General features: G+C 37.2%; 1 protein-coding gene across 2 annotated transcripts in view; it reads left to right on the forward strand.

Annotated features, from left to right (window-relative positions):
- LOC140153732 (C-1-tetrahydrofolate synthase, cytoplasmic-like) overlaps nucleotides 1-19,981 on the forward strand; it is a 38,322-nt gene extending 18,341 nt beyond the window's left edge. Inside the window, exons 12-21 of one of the 2 annotated variants that reach the window (XM_072176561.1) lie at nucleotides 3,468-3,650; nucleotides 4,192-4,294; nucleotides 5,040-5,326; nucleotides 5,943-6,054; nucleotides 6,527-6,666; nucleotides 7,889-8,031; nucleotides 9,919-10,096; nucleotides 11,094-11,354; nucleotides 15,529-15,641; nucleotides 17,486-19,981. In XM_072176561.1, coding sequence (XP_072032662.1) covers nucleotides 3,468-3,650; nucleotides 4,192-4,294; nucleotides 5,040-5,326; nucleotides 5,943-6,054; nucleotides 6,527-6,666; nucleotides 7,889-8,031; nucleotides 9,919-10,096; nucleotides 11,094-11,354; nucleotides 15,529-15,641; nucleotide 17,486 — 1,521 coding nt within the window. In that variant the 3' untranslated portion in view covers nucleotides 17,487-19,981. The remainder of the gene's footprint in view (nucleotides 1-3,467; nucleotides 3,651-4,191; nucleotides 4,295-5,039; nucleotides 5,327-5,942; nucleotides 6,055-6,526; nucleotides 6,667-7,888; nucleotides 8,032-9,918; nucleotides 10,097-11,093; nucleotides 11,355-15,528; nucleotides 15,642-17,485) is intronic. The other variant, XM_072176562.1, reaches the window with a different exon arrangement.
- Nucleotides 19,982-21,667: the final 1,686 nt, after the last annotated feature.

Here is a 21,667-nt window from a genome sequence, read left to right on the forward strand (position 1 = left end):
CCCTATCGCAGTGTGCACATCCTTCCCCAGATTCTTCCAACCTGAATCCTGCAGAAATGGATCCAAAAGGAAAATTTTTTTGCTGGTTGCTATCTACGTACATGTACTTATCCTTATTACCTCTCATCCCTAAATATAGGTGAGTTTTTGTCGCTCAGACCCAGAAACTTTTTCTATTCTTTCTTCCCTACAAACATCGAATTCTTCCCTAGATGGTACAGTCTGGACACTGAACCATTGCATCTAAGAACTAATGGTGTGAAGAGAAGACAGACTCTGACTATCAAACACCTCTAGGCTCTTTATTAATTTCAGGGCTGTGATTTATTATTTTCATGGATGTGAAAGTTCAGCTTTTTTAGTTTTGTACACTTGCTTAATTTGTACAAAAGTATAGGATCTTCCCTAACTACAGCTTTTTGCTAGTCATTTCAGCTCTTTTATATGTGGTGAGGGCGCACACCACTAAATAATCTTCCCATTGAAACACGTGTAAAAACACCGGTTTTCTTTGCTCATTTTGAGGCCTTTTGGGCTCGTTTTAAAATATTTTATGATGACCAGTCGATTGCAAATCGTTGAAAGTTTAACATATGTTTCAATGTTCGGGGGTTCTTCCATCTCGTTTTCCCGCTAGGATGCCGCAAACAGCGCCCTCACTGTTTTTGACATGCTCTCAAGACTGCAAACCCGATTCTGCCATTTTTTAATTCGCGGACCTATTTTCTCAATAATTATAAAAATGCGACTTTTTTGGCGACTCAAATTTATGCATAGGCTTTACACTTTTATTTCAGCTATAATTCGCCACTCTTTCTGATTAATAAGTCTACAGACCAGCCCAAAATACCTCAAAAAGTTTCTGTTTTTACCGAACTCATTAGGGTTACACAAATGGCGCATTGATTTAGTGGTGTGCCCCCTTCAAGGAATTCATGATGTTCATAAAATCGATTTTTTTTATATTTTTTTTGAAATATAAAATGTTTTGAGTAAAACACTCAAGGTTTGAGTGCTCTGTGATATCCACATCAAGAGAAATGTCCTATCAAAGATACATGGTGCATTCCAAAAATGTGCACATTTTCAACATTTTGACCATTTGTGCTTATTTCCCTAGATTTGCATTAAATACCAATTCTCAACATATAGTTTTAGACCGTTTATCTGCTAAAAACCACTTTAAAATGAAAAGAAATTAGGTTTCATTAATGATTTTACAACAATCCCCCCCCCCCCCTATAAAATAATTAATATTTGAGAGGTTTAAAGACTTGTGCCGATTTGTCACCTTAAGACAATTTTGCTTCAAATCTGAGAAATATTAGTTTTCTCACAATTTTTGACAGTTTCTTTAACTTTGAAGGCCTCTCAGAGAATAAACTTAGCGCGACTTGCATCTAAAACGCATTAAATATATTCACTTACATAAAAACTATCTATATAAATCAAAAAACCGCAATTTAATCGAAAGCCAACTTCAATTTTGGCTGAATCTCTCAAGAGCACGATTTTACGCCTAGGCCCTTCAAAGGGCGCACACCACTAAATAATCTTCCCATTGAAACACGTGTAAAAACACCGGTTTTCTTTGCTCATTTTGAGGCCTTTTGGGCTCGCTTTAAAATATTTTATGATGACCAGTCGATTGCAAATCGATGAAAGTTTAACATATGTTTCAATGTATGGGGTTCTTCCATCTCGCTTTTCCCGCTTAGGATGCCGCTGAACAGCGCCCTCACTGTTTTTGACATGCTCTCAAGACTGCAAACCCGATTCTGCCATTTTTTTTTTTTTTTTTCTATTTTCTCAATAATTATAAAAATGCGACTTTTTTGGCGACTCAAATTTATGCATAGGCTTTACACTTTTATTTAAGCTATAATGCGCCACTCTTTCTGATTAATAAGTCTACAGACCAGCCCAAAATACCTCAAAAAGTTTATGTTTTTTACCGGAACTCATTAGGGTTACACAAATGGCGCATTGATTTAGTGGTGTGCCCCCGTGACTCGCACATCTTGATTTATATAAAGCCTTAGAATTAAAATTCATCTGTAGCAGAGTTTGTAGATTGCCACTGAACTACTGCATATGGAAGGATAATCAAGCATTTGGATCTGAAGCTGAGGTTAACAGAGAAGACAAACTTGAACAAGTTTATTTAAGTTAGCTTTTTTTTTTCAAAACACAAAATTCTTCCCCAAAGGGGTAAAATTATTCCCTCCCTTTGGGGACGAATAATGGAAGAATAGACACCCCTGTTGGGAAGTAATAGAACTAGATTTGGGCAAGTTGCTGAAGCCATTATTTCAAAGCTTATTTGATCAACGTTGATCTTAGTTGAAAAATAGATTGAAAAAAGAATCTAGATGTAATACACTGAAGAAAGTATAGGCTACATTTTAATCTCCTTTGGGTTAAAAGAATGGAAAGTGTTGATAACCAAATGTCATTCACATAGGATTGGGGAAGATTGTGTTGTATATGTGTGGATATCAAATGGATGTCTTATCAAAATGCTAAGGCACAGTCAAAAGTCTGTATGCCAAACTGTGGATACATCCATCTGTGGTTACAGAAAGAAGTGTCTGAACCATGATTAATCCAAGTCAAATAAAGAGAGAAATGACTAACTACACCTTGTATTGCTTTGAGTTTGGTAGTGATGACACTGCGTATGATGCGTAGCCATGAAAAGCACATGTCATTCTCGGAATTACGGAATAATATGCTTGCATGCAAAGACGGCACAATCAGAACCCTATCTCACATATAGATACGCATTTAAATGTCGCTATTAAACTTGGCAGTGACACAATTTTACAAATGAATGTAAATTACTTACAATGCAACAAATGTATTTATAGTTCAATCTACTACACTTGACTGGCCAAGTTTGGTAGTGACGACACTGCGTATGATGCGTAGCCATGAAACACACATGCCATTCTCGGAATTACTGCATAATATGCTTGCGTGTAAAGACGACACAATCAGAAAACTCTCTCACATATAGAGACTCATTTTCGCTATTTAAATCAAAGCGACACAATGTAGAGTAAATTAATGTACATACATACATACATAAAGATATTTATAAAGCGCCTTTAAAATTTATCAAAGCGCTAAACAAGGAGAGAAAGGATGGAATAAAAAGGAAACACAGAAGGAACAAGAACGAAGCTAACTGAAGAGGTGAGTTTTCAGTTTCTTTCTGAAAACTGGAATTCATGGAGTTTGTTCCATTCCCTCGGGCCAAAGATATTTAAACCAGATCCTCTATGTGCCCTAGGCTGACTAAGCAGAGTCTTATCGGAAGAAGATCTCAATTCTCTTCCAGGAGCATAGGCTGAAAGAAGCTCACAAAGATAATTAGGGGCACGGCCCTGAGAGCACTTGAAAACATAAAGCAGATGTACTACCGGTATATTACTTACAATGCATTGAATTTAATATATTTATAGTTCAACCTGCACTTGACTGGTGACATCCATGCCATCACAGCAGCAAACAATCTCCTGGCAGCAGCTATTGATGCCAGAATCTTCCACGAGTCAACTCAGAAGGATGACGCCCTCTATGGCCGATTGGTACCAGCCAAGAAAGGGAAGAGAGAATTCTCAGCCATACAAGTTGGTCGTTTGAAGGTAAGCCAACAGTTGTCTTATCTGTACTTTTGGATCTCTAGTAAAAACTTCAAAATTTTACGTATCAAATTTGTTGCTTGTAATATGCCTAATATGAAGTAAGAATAGAATTTTAGGCACAACTTTTGAATAGGGGTTGTGACCCCAAGAGTTTAGGATTAGGATTAGCTTAGTATTTTCCAAACAAGAGGGGCGTTTATTAGAGGTCATTTTTAGAACAATAATTCCTATTATAATCATTATGTAAACTTAAAAGTCACACTGAAATAATAAACTATGAACTTAGGACTGAAATAATAAACTATGAACTTGGGAGCCATGACTTCCAGTTCACTTCCGGGTTTACGATCAGATTTTCACCAAAATTAGCGATTGTGTGTGCACCTTGGTAAGCTTATTACACAAGATAGCATGGAAATATCAGCATTTTTGAAACATCTTTGTTGAAAAAAAATGGTGGGGCGTTTAATTGAAGGGGATGACTTTTCGAGGACATATAGTTTGTTGACATGAACGTTTGCTTGATATGTTTCTATTGTAGCGTCTTGGTATTGATAAAACCAATCCAGATGATTTGACCGAGGATGAAATTAGCAAGTTTGCACGTCTGGATATCGATACTGAGACCATCACATGGCAAAGAGGTAATATGTTGTTGTAGTAGTAGTTACAAAGACTTGCTGGATGAAATTTCCAGCCAAGGTATGCATTGTTAGTTGCACAATAAACAGATAAGGAGTCAATAAATGCAATTTTGCTTAATTGCAGTAAAAAATATCATTGGAATGAACAGAGCAGTATGCATTGGGAAAGCGAGTTGGCGCAGTGGTTGTTCCCTTGCCTTGCACTACTGAGGTCACGGGTTTAAGCCCCAGCGCAGCCCAAGGTCTCATGTGCACTTGGTTTATCTGGATTCCATGCTCGCTCTCGTAGGTTTTCTCCGGGATCTCCGGTTTCCTCCTGCTTTCAAAAGTCGTTGATTAGGTGGAACTTGTTTGGTTATCAAAAACTTCCTTCACCCAATGGAATTTGGGTAGCTGCACAGATAATTGGTGGATGTTACAATCTAAGTGCGGATAGGTTTGCGCTAGGTTCAGCTGCAACCAGCCTAGTTGATGCGATCTGATTGTGATGATTCACCAAGGCAGCGAAATTACAGCGCTTTGATCCCTCTGAGATTTGGGAAATGGTGCTACATAAAACATCAAAATTTATGCATGATGTGTTCATTCAAATGAAATTATTTCTGTAGTTACAGATAGCAAAATTTTATGACTCAATTATCCTGTCAGCAAAGCAAAATATCACATCCATCTGTATATTATATCACAAGGGTAAAAATTAATATGTAGACCATGAATCTTAAAATTTGCACTTATTCCACCACAGTTATCGACACCAACGATCGCTACCTGCGCAAGGTCACAGTAGGCCAGTCACCCACCGAGAAAGGCTTTGTGCGAGAAACCAACTTTGACATCACCGTAGCCAGTGAGATCATGGCCATTCTGGCCCTGACCACCAGTGTTGCCGATATGCGTGATCGCCTTGGTAGGATCGTAGTAGCCAGCAATAAGAGCGGGGAACCAGTGACAGCTGATGACCTGGGTGTTGGCGGTGCGTTAATGGTATTAATGAAGGATGCCATCAGACCTAATCTTATGCAGACGCTGGAGGTAGGCCACTTGTGATGTTTGTTTCCCTCCTGAGTATTTACCAAACACTGTAATATAACTTGTAGTTGACAAAAAGACAAAAAAAACCACTCTTTTATGGGCCAGACCATCACAGATTTTGCATTTTCTGGAATTTTTTTAGGTGCATGCATTGAACTTTTTAAATATTTTGAAGTGGATTAATTTTGACTGAAATTTTTTGAAAATTAAAATATGTTTGCAAACAAAATTTCAAGTTTTTTAAGCTCTCGCTGATTTTTAGGGTCTGATTTATCGACGTACCTGAATTCACAAGGGAAACACAAAATTTGGGATGATTTAACATGCACCTCACCTTAGTGCATCAGGGTAAAACAAAATGTGCCCCAATGCAAGCAGTATATGTCGCTGTTGGAGTCATTTCATTCCAAACTTCTTCTACTGCACTACATACATTTTGGCAAATCATATTATTTTATTGCACTCTAAAAGGTGCAATAAGAAATTTAAAATTGAATTTTTGTAAATTTCTGTTTTTTAAATTTCAGTGCTTCTTTTTCCTTACTAATATGCTGGCTATAACATCATTTCCTTGTAACCTTGTTAACATGTATTTTGTTATTATCTTAACACCCAGGGTACACCAGTGTTTGTCCATGCTGGTCCATTTGCCAACATTGCCCATGGTAACTCCTCAATCCTGGCTGATAAGATTGCTCTCAAATTGGTAGGAGAGACTGGATTTGTAGGTAGGTAAAAAACTTTGGGCAATAAGAACTGATTTTCAGGCAAAACAGGGGCTTGATGAACTGAAATTACTGCCAAATGATAGGCAGTGGAGCTAAAAAAAAGATTTTTTCCGAATTTGAGCTTAAAGAGCTACAATTGTCAGAATTTGAGGCTCACAGAACTGGAGCAGATCCAAATGTGCGTCTTAAGGAACTGCCAGAGAGCCTGAAAAAAGGGACCCTTGACCGCCGCACATTCCCGTACCACCTTCACATGGGTTAAAACTGCCTTAGGTATTATAAACAAAAAGAGATCAGACCCAAAGAGGAACAACTCTGCTGTGTTTGCATGTCGCTCATGGAGAGTAAAATAGTGGAGCTCCTGCTTATATTGCCATGAGCCTGGTAAACTTCAATTTAAAGTCATAAAAATCTAAATATTTTCATTAATATTGGTTTTGTGATTATTTTTTCATTGTTTCTCAACTCATAGTGACCGAGGCTGGATTTGGAGCTGATATTGGCATGGAGAAATTTTTCAACATCAAGTGTCGTTACTCTGGTCTACGACCTAACGCTGCTGTACTGGTAGCTACTGTCAGGGCACTCAAAATGCATGGTGGCGGACCAACGGTAGGTATAATGCTATACAGTGTCCTAAACAGTTTAAACTGATCGATGCCTGATACCAATTCATGCTTACATGCAGAAAATAAGTGTGAGATTAAAGGTGTGTGACCTGATTTACAGCCTCACCCCCTCCCCACTCAGGGGTACTACACCCCTGCTCAATTTTGTGCCTATTTTTGCATTTTTCTCTAAATGATAGCGCATTGGTGACAAGTAAGATTTGTATATTATAGGGGCAAGGACTACAACTACTGCACTGGAAATTTTATTTCAGCACAGACAACAGTTGTGAAGTTACAGTCAAAAATGAGGCAAAACCAATATTTGATCAATAAATCAATAACTACTTGCCTTGAGTTGCTGAATTTTCAGTGCAGTAGTTGTAGTCCTTGCCCCTATAATATACATATCTTACTTGTCACCAATGCGCTATAATTGTTGAGAAAAATGCAAAAATAGGCACAAACTTGGGCAGGGGTGTAGTACCCCCTTAACCTCATCAAAGCTTACACCCAAAATATGTTTTGTTTAGATGTGTACAAAAATGTGGTAAAAAGTGGTAACCCCCATTGGAAGTATGTGCTATCCTATGCAGCATTGTTATACACATTCTTCTTCTCGTATCAAAACCGCTGGAGTAATATAATTCAAAATTTGGAAACAGATTGTTTTAAATAAATGTTGACATTAAATAAATGTTGACATTTATATAGCGCCTTTCACATGTATCAAAGCGCTTTACATTTATTCCGCTGTCATTAGAATATGTCAGCTGCCATACAATGCCCACAGCTCCCCATTTCACCCCTGGGTAAAGAGAGGCAATTGAGGTAAAGCGCCTTGCCCAAGTGCACAACACGATGGCACCGCCGGGGCTCGAACTCGCAACCCTCTGATTGCGAGGTAGAGCCTGTGCGCTGTGCCACCATGCCCTCTTAATTGTGCCACCATGCCCTCTTAATTGTTTTAATGGTAGGTATCAATGTAAGATAGAAAACACACTATGAAAAAGTTGAACCACCCACCTTTAACTACTATATCCCGAAGACCGTCAATATATCGATAATAATCAATAAATCAACTATCCAATGATATCACTTTCTGAAGAAAATCAATATATCGATTTTTATCGATAATGAGTGGCCGATATATTGATTTTTAAAAATCCTGACATCGACAGTCCTTACCACATGTATGTACTAACTCATCTTGTTTTTGCTTGCAGGTTACGGCAGGTAAACCACTTGCCAGAGAGTACAGTGAAGAACACTTGGAACTAGTAGAGAAAGGTTTCTGTAATCTGAGGAAACAGATTGAAAACGCTGGCTTCTTTGGAGTTCCTTGTGTCGTAGCAATCAACAAATTTGCGTACGTATCAAGTATGAATATAAATGATTTATAGACCTTAAAAAAATTGGTGTTACTTTCATGCCTTTGATGAAGCGAACATCGATATCACATCGTTATCCTGTACTTAAAAACAACAAAAGCAAGGTCAAGAAGGATATCATATGATTATTGCGTTATTTTATGATCACTTAGAATATTAGTTAAGATTCCCGACCTGGAACCAATATATTACAAAAGGGGTGTGAAAGAGTCGTATCTACATCAAAGTCGACCAACCATCATGTAACTGTAATGGGGGCCGATACTAGTTACCAATAGTGTATGACTATGACAATGTTTTGGGGTCAAGGGCCCAAAAGGTCACTAATTCCTAACTGGGGTTGCCAATGTCCCCATGAAGGATGTGAGTAGGGATAACCATCAAAATTTCATGTTGCCCCTATTGCTACAAAAGATCGTTTTTTGGATAGAACTCATCAATAGAATTATTTTGGTGGTTAAATGGTCAAAATCGGTCACAAACTTTTCGAATTATGAATTTTCAAAGTTTCCCATTCTGACCGGTCATTGGAACGAAATGAAATGACAAGGTCCAAAAATAGCAATTGGGAGCAAAATTGGCATAAGCATATATTTACCTTTATATATTTCTTTATTTTAACATATATGCAAACATGAAACAAGCATATTGTGAAAGTATCAAAGGGTTTCTTATGAAATGGCACTTTACTAGTCAATGGCATAAATTATTTTTTCAAACCGAGGCATTGAAATCATGCATTTAGAGAACATTTGGCAAAAATCATTCAAGATGGCCGATATGGCACAAAATCAAAATTGCACTAAGTAGGCTACAGGTGAACTTTTTTTTCACAACCAAAAATTTCAATGTTATTGGCTTTAATATGGCCAATTAGTAGGTGTATGCAAAGAAAATCTTAAGTGTCATTGAAGGTCATTGACTCATTCACAACAATGGAGGTTATCCACTTCACTCATCATGCTCATGTGTGACTTCTAACAAAAGGTGCTGGTTCCCGTAGTATTCCTCATTCAATACAATTCAATGCATGACCTCGAAGTTAGCTGCATGACTTTCATGGGCTATTTGGAAACAGTTATGGTTGCACATTCAGGTACTTCTTTTGAAAGTTCTAAACAAGGTATAGCCAGCAGCAAGTTGTAGATGGTATAGGCCTAAATATAAGAAAACGTTTAGGGTTGAAATCAGGTGAACAATACATCGAATGAGCACGAAACTTCACATTTATGTTCAGAAAGGTGTCTTCTTAGCATGATTCGAAAGGAGTATGGAAATTCCAAAGGGAAGCTGGTGATTTAATTTGTAACTCGAGATCTACTTGTTCAATTTTTAACCTTTTACAGAGGGTATGATAGAGGTATTACTGGCAACTCTGCCAAATTACAGCTCAGTAGGCCACATTGTTCACCTGATCTTATTGACATGAATATTTTGTGCCATTCTTGAGCAGTGCTGAACTCAGCCACTGGCAATTAAGCGCACTGTGGCGATGGACCAATTTTGACTCAAGCACTTACAGGAAAATGAAATAAGTTATGTTGCTGTAATTTGCAAGATAGTTACAAAACATAATTGGCATTAACATCCCCAATTTTTACAGAAAAATTATGAAAAATAAAAGAATGAGCTCAATTTAGAAATGTCTGTGCAAGCAGTGCACAGTTGAGCTCCCTGCATGTCTATGGGAGTGTTCTAATCAAGTTGATGGTTCATTGGTCATCCCTAATATGATTTATGACTGAAAATTGGAGTTCCATCTAATCTTGTGTTGAGATCAACCATTTTTAATGATAAATTATAGTAATAATTATGAATTAACCTATTTTTTTTGGTTTTTTTCTTCTTCTTAATTGTGACAACAGAACAGACAGTGTCAATGAGCTTGAACTTGTGCAGAAATTGGCTCGTGAAGCAGGAGCTTCTGATGCTGTGATCTGCTCACACTGGGCTGAGGGTGGTGCAGGAGCCACTGATTTAGCCACGGCCCTAGAAAAAGCTTGCCAACAGCAATCAAACTTCCAGTACTTGTATGATCTCAAGGTATGTGACTGTCTGTTTGTTTTGTAACATAGGAATGAGGCTGAATTGATGAAACGTGTATCATTCATGGAAATATCTATTTTATACTTAAAAACAAGTTTTATCGATTGTTCCAGTCTATACTTCTACCACATGGTTTAACCTTCAATTGCTTGCAAAGAAGAAGAACACTAGTTTACCTTTTTAGCATGTACCCAGTGTAAACATGTAAGTGGGGTTCTGATTGGCTTATTGACATGCATCATGGAAAAGCTTCAAACATTGACATCTTATCGCTAACCTAGCCATGGAGCATCATGTGACCCCATTCTTTTTACGCGATAAACGGGACGCACGCATTGGCCAGTGCCATTCTTCCTCGATAGGACAAGCTTGTTGAATTCTTGTGTTTCACAATAAGATACGCCTCCAGCGGTCGCTGGGTCGAGGCCATAATACGCAGTGAGTCATGGGAAAATGAGTCGACATCCAAAGCCCGCGTAATATAAATACAATACAGGAACATGCATCATTGTGGGTTTAAATGTCATTATAATGATGTTACATGCGAATGCACACTAAAACAACAATTTACAAATAATAGTAGATCCATTTTCTATCTATTGATCACAGGGAATCCTTCATGGAGCTGTTTTCAACATATTTATTATCACACTCGCGTGAAAATTCAATAGCAGCTAGAACGGCGATGTTCGAAAATTTGACTGCCAAAAGCAACCGCTGGCGGCGCATCGTATTGTAAAACGCGAGAATTGGACATGACTCAATGGATAACATCATGATGTAGTTGTGTTGAAATAAGTGGAGTGACTGTTGTATATTTATTCTGCACAAAGTATCATTGTTGAAATATGTACCCAGTTTTAAGTTGAGGTATTTAATTCTAGTAAGGATTTTTTTATGTGTGTGTGTAAAAATGACCAAATGTTTGAAAGTATGAATGATTTTGTCCATCAATGCCTATTGATCATTATCAAAATTGTCACCATCCATGCAGCTTCCAATTGAAGAAAAGATGGCCACCATAGCTCGTAAGATCTACGGCGCAGACGGCATTGAACTATCAGAGGAAGCGCAGAAGAAAGTTGACCTGTACCGCAAGCAAGGGTTCAACGACCTGCCCATCTGCATGGCTAAAACTCATCTGTCCCTTTCACATGATCCCACAAAGAAGGGCACGCCTACTGGGTTTACTCTACCTATCAGAGACGTGAGAGCTAGTGTAGGCGCAGGGTTCCTATATCCACTAGTTGGCACGGTAAGTTGATAGTCTAATAACTTAATGAGGTGATTAAAAAAGCTCAAGAATTGTCCAATACACAGATTTTGGGGTTTTCTATTGCAAGTAAATTTGTGCCAAAATTCCTTCCCACAATATAAAATAGGTGTGTTGCATTTAACAATAGATAAAGTTCAAAAGTTAGCCCATCCCCTTTGTTATGTAATATGCGTTTTGAATTATGGGAAGGAATTTCGGCACAAATTGATGTCCAGTAGATAAAACTAAAAATCTATGAATTGGGTCAATTTTGAGCTTTTTTAAATCTATAAATACAGAACTCCTTTGTTTAAGGATATAACACTAAAGTTTACTAAGAAATCTTTAATCATGTGACAGATACTTCTTCCTCTACAACATTTCCCTTTATACTCATTTTTGTTGTGGCTACTTTAATTTTGATATTTCCATTTTCATTAACTTTCCCATATGCATGCTTCTGTTTCACAAAGAACTCATTTTGTATGCTTGCTTCTTTTGAAGGCTCAAAAATTAATTAAAAAAATGTCAGTCTTTTCATACTACTAACCCTAACGTGTAGATGATTGTGCAATGTTATAAACTGGGCTCAAAAAGAAACTTCTAATTTTTCACAAGGTCATATCTTAAAATCCTGTCCATAAAAATGAACAAAAATTGCACACATGATTACTTCAATACTCTACTCAAACACTGATCAGTAACCAAACAGTTGTCCAACTGACAAAACAACAAAATGCACTGACATGGAACAGCTTCCTGGAACACATTCACATCCCAATAATTGGCACCCAACAATGAAATAGTGTGGAACAAGACCTGTTTCTTGAAGAAACTGTGTGAAAAGCAGAAGCAGCCCGTTCCACACTATTCCACTTACTCTTTTGAAATAATCACCTGTGTAAGGATTCTTGTACGCATTCTCACAGATTTCTCTTGCTGGGTTCCAATTATTAAGCCTGTGAATGTGGTCCTGGAAGCTGTTCTGTGTCAGTGCATTTTACTGCTGTGTCAGTTAAATAACTGCTTGGTATACTGACATGTGTTTAGAGTAGAGTATTAAAGTAATCCTGTGTGTAATATTTGTTCATATTTATGGACAGGATTTTAAGATATGACCTTGTGACAAATTTTAAGTTTCTTTTTGAGGCCAGTTTAGTTGTGTAACACTTGTGAAATTCTTCACTCCATCTGTATTATTAGCAAGTTTGAAAGAACACATATCAACATCAACATGTATCCTCTAAACCATTATGTCACATTGAAAACAAACAGTCACTCATTATACTATGTAAAATGTTTGTAAAATTAAAATAATTATTAAATTAGTAGAGAGTAAGTTTATCATCATAATTTACCCATTGAATAATTTAGTGGTCTGATTCACAAATGCACACATATAAACCAACCCTCGAATTAACCCACGGCACCCATGGCATTTTGCTATGTAACAATACTTTTTGAGGCCTTTGATTCCCAAATGAGAACAATGATCTGCATATTGTTAAGCACCATAGTTGTGGTAGATAATTCAGTACCGTAGCCACGTAAGGTTACTATGTCAACGGGATCACGCGCTAGAGTAATGAACCACGATCGAAATGATCACCACATAAAGTATATGGCACTCGAAGGCATACCAAAGTAGCGTGATCCGGTAACCAAGAGAATTACGTAACCACTTCGATGCTGAATAGCTTGTTGATGGTACAACCAGGGTCCGCACAGGAATAATAGACAAAGGGATAGGCATCCCAAGTTACGTAACCAAACCGGAAGATGTAGCCTAGGTCTAGACAATAGGCGGATTAGCTGCCATTTTGTTTCTATATGATGTTATTCATGTGTCTATATACTTTAGTACACAAATATATAAGTTAACAGGTTTACAATTTTAAAATTATATTTTGAGTATACAATATATTCTGTAGTAAATCGATGAAATGACGGTGATTGTTCAGGTATTATATGCTTGATAGAATTAAACAGTCTGACCAGCTAGTATTCTCCTCCGCCATCAGTGTGATTCCAGTCACTCCACGTACCGTGTTTTGAAGGTGGAGGAGACTAAAGCTGTATTGACGAACACGCATGTGTCAAAAATGATGTAGCCTAGGTCGAACAATAGCGTGACGTAGTTCCCGACATTGTCCCTATGAACTCTCACCCTCCTGGTCCGCATTAAGCAATTTTATTTGTGTAGCAAAAACGCTCACCAAATTTGAGAGTGAATGCTTATTAATGGTACAAAATTGCTACACATTCCAAAATTGTGTAGCAAATGATGAAAATTGTGTAGCATTTTGCTACTGCTACGCACTTATCGCAGACACTGGCCCGTACAACTCATTGCTGCCAATGTCAAACTTGTATAAATTGTGATTGTAAGTGAGAAACTTGTGGTTGTGGACTTATGGATAAGCTCCTCATATACACATAGAAATACATTAGAGAGGGAAAAGAGTGAAGGGAGGGAAAGAGTGAGATATTAAGGAAGATAGAGATGGAAGGGTGTGAGCAGAGGAAGTGATTGAGGAGGTAGAGATCGAGTGAGGAGGAGGAAGAGTGAGAAGAGGAAGATAGAGAAGGAAGAGTGTGGTGGAAGAAGTGTTAGTGCAGATCAGATTGGCAGAACAGATGAAAGGAAACAGAAGCATTTGGGGGGGTGCATTAATGTTCAGAATTATTAACATTAACATTGCACTCAAATTAGAATTTGTTTGTTTGTTGTAGTTGTCTTGTCTTTGTTATTGCATGTCTTTGTTGTTTAATCTTGTTATTGTTGTTTGTAAGAGCCATTGTTATTTGTGTGTAGCAATTGTATAATTTTCCTCTTGTCTTTAAAGTTTGACTTAAGTTTTAGCATTAACTTGTTATTTACCTACACCTATAACTACCTTACTATCTGCTAACTCATACTAGTACTAACATGGTGTAGTAGGTAGCAGGGGTGTGATTTATCAGGATTTTTCCTGATTTCAGGATTTTGGGTGTTTTAGCCCAATTTTACGCTATTTTCAGGATTTTTTATTACTTTCAGGATTTTTCCTGAAAAGCTAATCACACCCCTGAGGTAGAGATAAACTGGAAGCTGTATTTAGAAGGATGGTCTGATACTTAGGATAAATAGAGAATTAGTATAACAGAACACAATGATAATCAATGTTGGTGCAAACAGACAGAATTAAATCTTGAAACAAATTCATCAGGATTGTGACGTAAACTAAAGTTTTCAATTATGTAGTCAAATCCAATGAAATTCTACTCACTTAGACAGTTTTGTCTTCCTGGTCGGAAGACTTCTTCAGTAATGCGATGATCCGCTGGTTTTCCTGCAAGACTTCTCATCCCTAGGGTGCACAGTTCTTAGTAGCGGATCATATATGTGATTTAGAGAATATACACCTTCATCGCGATTTAGTGTCTCCTGCCCCTTCTTTCTGATTCATAATGCCTCGGGTATCCATCTTGTGTTTATTTGAGTCCTTTCGAGAATCTTAGCCCCCTCCCAGTCAATGATGTGGTTCTCCTGTGCTCTCTAGGGATGAGAAGTCTCGCGGGAAAACCAGCGGATCATCGCATTACTGAAGAAGTCTTCCGACCAGGAAGACGAAACTGTCTAAATGAGTAGAATTTCATTGGATTTGACTACATAATTGAAAACTTTAGACAGAATTAAAGTTGCATCATGTCAGTCAAATATATATGGGGAATTGTAGGTTGTTCAAGCCCGAGGAAGGAATAATTTATAGAATAAAGGTAATAATGACCCCTGTGCTATTATTTCCCAAATCTATGCCAGCTCGTCATTTAAAAATACCAAACTCGTTTGTAACATTTCAGCTAATAGAGCAACACAAAGAAAAAAGTGCTTATTTTAATCATTACATGCGTAGCAGGGATATGATCAAAGAATTTCAGATCAATGTTTTTAAACATTGTGTGGTATTAAGAGATCCTTCACAAACCCCTGTTACTGATGCATGCGTTCATGTGATGATTTTTGCACCATATAAAAATGAAGTATACATGAAAGTAGAATTAATCCAACATCGGGGTCCTTCAGCAATTTGTAAATCAACTGGACTTGAGCCGTGTACATTTCTTGCATCATAAATTGATTATGGTTATTAATAAAACTTGCATTGGCTTGTGTTCTGTTCAATCTTTTTAGTGGGGGCGTAATTTTTATCACACAATGGCGACGAGGTCGCGGTTCGGCCAGAAATGTCTACTTACAGGCGTAGCAATGAGGTGCCTTATGCGGACATGGAAAGGATTGAAGTGGTACGTGAGACAAATTAGAAATGATTGATTAATTGATTGTTGTATGCCTGCCATTCTTTTTTTCCCTCGGTGTGTTGTGTTTTCATATTTTGAGACAGAGATAAAGTTAGAGATAAATTAATTGATTAAAATTTTCAGATTTTTATGTTATTGTTGTGTTACTAAGATGATTGGAAACTAAACTAAACAGGAAAATAGCAAAAAGAAACAAATTTGGAAGAAAGAGAGTAGGAGAGACCGAAAAAGGGAGAGAGAGAAAGGGGGGAGAGGTGTGTGCGTACAGAGAGTAGACAGAAAGGGGGTGGTGTGTGCAGAGATTAGACGGAAAGATGACACAAGTTCATGCTGTTTTAGGTTTTATTTATCGTTGTAAAACATGCTAGTTAATTTTGGGGAGTTATTTTATTCATATTGCACTGCTTCCAAGCTGGTTTCTTCCAACTGCTGGTTGTTAAAACTTCTGTTTTCTTACTTGTGTAAAGTAGGTAAAAGTAGAGCTTGTTCTTGCTAACAACCCACTGCTGCTGTGGGCTTTGCAGCCTTCTATAGAATTACATTTTGTAAGGTCTGTGTGCACAAAACAAGTTAGACCAGGTCTAACTTTAGACCTGGTCTAACTATAGAGATTATATGGATAAGAAACTTTTTGGTATTTGCATACCTTGTTCTATATTATTGTAGTAGATCCTGTTAAGGGCAAATACATGTAGCTTAATATATGATGGCTGCAGTTTAAGTTTTTGGAAAAGATTAAAGGGATCCCTCCTTAAGTCTAGCCTCCATAGTTCAACCAAGTCTAAATTTGAACCTGGTCGAACTTGTTTTGTGCAAACGGACCTATTCGTAAGATAATTTGGGCCTTGATTTGAGTATATGGTGTAGGCATATGCTTGCTGTGAAACTTTTAAAATTATGAAAAGATTATGGATAGAGTCGCAAGTCACAAGTGTTTTTGTATAGGCTATACTTAACAGTAAAGCTGCCTCAACAGTAAAGCTGCCTCTTCACAATTCTGTTGTACTTTGACACATTACCAAGTAGTTCAGTGTAAATTACATAATCAGTGAAGAATTTCACAAACACTCCATTAAAGGTGTGTGACCAGATAATTAATAGTGGTCTGATTGTAACACATCGAGGCCCATCACCCAAACATCATTCCAACTTTCTCAAGTGATTTGTTTTCTTGATGCAAAAAAATTATGTTTTTGTTCATACCGCCTAAACGAAAAACATGTTTCAGGCCTAAAATTTCACTGGCGATATAAGAGAAATATTTGCTTTCACCTGATACCAAAATTGGCATTTTGATGGGTCAATTAGGGTGATGAGCCAGCCTATCTGATCAAGCACCTGTAATATTGATTGCTCAGTGCCAGAAGTGGGTAAGTGCAATAGCTGCCCTGTGAACACTTGGCAATTTACACAGTATATTGTACGCATCTACACTTGGCAGCTATACATGGCAGCTATTGCACTTACCCACTTCTGGCACTGAGTGATGGTTCACTGGGTGGTGGTTCACTTATAATCATCTGAATGTTTAAATGAAACTCTTTGTTGTAATAATACACACACTTGGCTGATCCAAACTATTTATGAAAAAATGCTGAAATAACATGCCAATATACAAAATTCATGCACTTCTAAGTTAATCTTCAATTATTTCACGTAACTTGTATTATTTCACATTTTCATGTTTTGGTTGCAACTTTTCTTTGCAGTTTTTGTTATAATTTAATTCTCAACTTTGCATGTGGTGCTTTCACTCTTTTTGAAATTACTTCCAGAAGTGCATTACATTGTTAATTTAAATATGAGTATGTTATGTTTCCTCTTTTCAGATGAGCACCATGCCAGGACTTCCCACAAGGCCTTGCTTCTATGACATCGATATTGACCCAGTAACGGAGACCATCTATGGATTGTTTTAAGCTACCAATGTTCAATTGGGCTTTCCAAAGTCGTATAATTATGCTAAAAATTGGATTGGAATCAGTTAATTGTATATTTTAAGAAAAATAATGCCAGTATTGATACCTTGATAAAGATATTTTATGTACAATCATTTATATTTCTTCAAGAAGTTGAGTGACTGGATTCTATTCCTGAAATGGTATAAAACCAAAGTGAAAAATATGTTCTTTAAAATTCTATTCCCTACTTCTCGACAGACATGTGAATTGTTAACATGAGAAGAAGTACATGCACCTGAGTGGGCCAGTCAATGCATTATGAATCTCAGGTGAATCTCATTCACAGTAGTTTGTACTTCAGGCTTAATATGCTTACACTTGCAGAGAATATGCCTGTTTGTAAAAAGTGACATGATCAAGGGGAATGAGTTGGATGTTGCTAATATTATTGTTTTTGAGATATTGGCAAAAACAGTGTTCAAATTCTTTTGATTTATATTGTTTTCAGACACTGCTAAATTACTCATAACTCGGTAACCGGATGTCCAATTTTGATTGGGTTTGCATCAAAATGTAGCATTCGTAAACTGACAGAAAATGATCTAAAAACTTCTAATTGGAAATTACTGGCATGTGATTTATTACCCTTGATTATGTCACATGCAGGTTTTAAATAATTATCTCAAATAATTTCAGAACTCAAAAACATTTGCATTGGATTGTGAGTTTTCTTGTTCACTGCCATATATTGCTTATTACTATTAATTAAACTTATGTAACAATATAATAGTTGACTTTATTAAAATGCAGCTAGAAATTGGTACTTGTGACTGAAGCAAAGAGTAACAAGAAGCCTAGGCCAATTTGATGAACCGTAAACAATTATTGGTGTGTGTTTGGATGGGAATTACAAAGTGGGTGGCCTTGTGGTTGATTCAGTGTGCAGCTGGAGTCAACCATGTGTGTGAATTTATGATGAGTTTTTGTTGCCTTGTGACAAATATTGGTAACCAAATGCTTTAAATCATTGGTATGTGGTTCTTGCAACGTATTTGAGGTTATTATTGTAAACGCAGCCACAACCGTCAAATTAAAGATGCACAAAAGAAAATGTTCAGTAATGCATTGCACATACTTATGTGGCAGGATTGAGCAGCCACCAAATGAACAAAATAGCTAAATATTACTTTTGCTCAAATTGCAAAAGTATTGACTTATACATTGGTAATTGTATTGGTGAATTGCTTGTAGTAGGGTTGCAAGCAAGGAGGGTGTATAGTGTGTCACATCTTAAGTTGAGAGTAACGCCATGTTGAATTTCGCAGTGGCAGATTAGAATCGATGCATTTACACGGTTGCGTTGCCATCTTATGGACAATCGCACTTCTATGCGTGTGTATAGGCCCGCTGGATTAAGGTGTCGTGCACAATTCAAATCTGCCACTGCAAAATCCAACATAATGTTACTCTCAACTTGAGATAAGACATACTTATTATGGGTGCTCTAATTCGACAAAGTTAGCCACCCAGGATACAACAAGGGTGTATAAAGTTAGTTCAGGATTTCAGCATGTTTGCAACATTTTTTCTCCTAATATTATTGAAAACAGGAAAGAGTGGAATTTTCAGGCCTTTTCGCTTGCTTTAAAAAAAAAAAAAGGCTTGTTTTGTTGTTGTTTTTTTCTTCTTTTTTGCAGTGTGCAAAAATGCTTTGCCTATTTCAGAAATGGGCAAACCATTAAAAAGGGCAGCGGGTTGGTGCCAGTGTTCTTTAGATATCATAATCAAAAACTGCTGCTTGGCATTTGCTCTGTAACTCTATGGTATGTGACCAGATCGACAACCTCGTCCCCTGGGGGACATTCTTGAAGTTAACATAAAAAATTCTGATTTGCTTTATTACATTAGATGTGTTTCCTTTGGGTGTTTCCTTCATGTAAGACATGCAGTCAGACTAGGGTAAGACTTTATTCAGGGAATAAATCTTATAATCCCTCAATGAAGTTTTCACATTTAGACTAGTTTTGGTGATTTCTTACATGAAGGAAAAACAGATATTCAAATTGCTCTTCATACCAGTGTATTGTCTGAGTCAAGGCATACTAATTTCAGTGCATTCAGTTTAACATGTAGTTTAATCATTCAAGTTATAGCATTTAAATTTCCTTTTTGAGGCTGTTTCATGCAGAAACAAATTTATTTTGAAGCAAAAACATTGAAAAATATAAAATTGCTCTATATTTTTAGTAGCCAATTAGTGTTTTCTGTACCATTATTATGAATAGTGATACACTTAGCAGTAGTATATTATAATAATTGATTTATATAAAATTAAATTTAGTTTATTAATTACCTGTATTGTGGTAATGTGAACAATAAAATAGTTGGCATTGCCAATATGAAATCACACAAGTTGTTACAGAGCTCTTAGTTGTTGATATGCATTACCACAGTGTCAACACCCTGTATTATAAATATCTTTTTCATATCTCCATACTCCGTTGGTGAAATCAATATTCTATTGTTGACATAGATCAAGAAAGTTTACATATGCATTGTGAAATACACGTGTGATCGAATATTCAATACAAGCACCTGGATTTTAGGTGAATTTGTGTTCCTTTATATAATTGTAATTCTCAAAATTAAATATATCACAATTTTAACTTTACGCCAAAAATGCAGTAAAAATGTATCCAGAGCCAACAGCAATGGTCGCTAAATTAGTGTATTGCATTTCAAGTTAGTGTATTGGAAACAAAACCTGGGGTTTACCTCAAAACAAATCAAATTTCCTTGTAATAGCAACACCATATGGGATACTAGAGCATGCGCAAATCGTAATAATTTGTAGAATAGAACTTGGTGGTATCTCACATGATAGTCGTACTATGCTTAGCCTGAGTCGCTCGGCCTATCTCGAACAAAATCGCCATGCGTAGCTAATATATCTATCGAAAAACGAGAGGATTCGCCGTACTATCACGGCAATTTTTGACACGAAGATATAGGGATGATGACGCTGTGTACCGTATATCTATTATCTGTTCCAACTTCGATAATACTTGCCAGTGTTACTTTCAAAGAGGTTTCATACTTGCTGCTCTGACAATGATTTTGCTCCACTGGGCAGTCGCACCCAAAATGCTATCGGTGACCAGCGGCAAGCCGATATATCGATCACTACGGCTTAGCCCAAGCGACAGCATCGCCATGATCACTAAGAGTTTAATTCAAGTCAACTCAGAGCGGTGCCCATCTACCGTATGAGAACAAAATACGATTTTGGAGCAGTGCCGAGTGGCAATATTGGCTTTCATAGTCATGCCGCTCAGTGGCGTGCTGCTCCGCTTGCAGAAAAGTGCAAGCAGCATGATGAAGGGTCACGCCACTCAGCGGCAGAAAGTACGAAACCAGCATTAGAGTGGTTTGATGAGACGGGTTCTCTGTTAAATTCCTGACAAATCAGTGCTGTACTGCTTACGTTTATTTGCTCCATTCCATTTCACCACAAACCACCTCGACAGTGAATGAAATGGAACCTACATGCGTATGTAAACACGGTCATGCTCAACTCCCAAATGCAGAATTGGAATCGACTGAAAGTTTAGGAATAAGCTTTTTTATTGTGGAAATCTAAAACATGCCAGCCTGAGCCACATTTTCAGCAAATATTTGGATACTTTCTGTGCAAGAAGTGTGCCCATGTCATAATTTGGAATCGCTTTGATGTTTGAGGAACATGCATGCAAAATAGGTCGAGCCATTTTGTCATATTAATAATATTGCACTATTTTGTAGAGCTCATGTATGGCTTAAATCGCAACACTTTTATCTCATCCTTTGGTAAGGTAGTCTTACTGATTATAACACCTACTTTGCAAAAGAGTGTATGCAATAAACCAACCAGAATGGCAGCCATGTTGGGGACAGTTTTAAGATGACAGAGGGACAAGGTCTCTAGTTTGATTCCACAACCATTCATACCAGTTTTATTGTAGTATCATGCAAATTGCCCCATATCTTACAGGCTCCTTACAGAGGCCAGAATTTTATTTAAATGAGGATGACTGTCATGAGTGTATTGAATACACTCCATATAGAGGTTCC

This window comes from Amphiura filiformis, chromosome 5, assembly GCF_039555335.1.
Source record: "Amphiura filiformis chromosome 5, Afil_fr2py, whole genome shotgun sequence".
Classification (NCBI taxonomy): Eukaryota; Metazoa; Echinodermata; class Ophiuroidea; order Amphilepidida; family Amphiuridae; genus Amphiura; species Amphiura filiformis.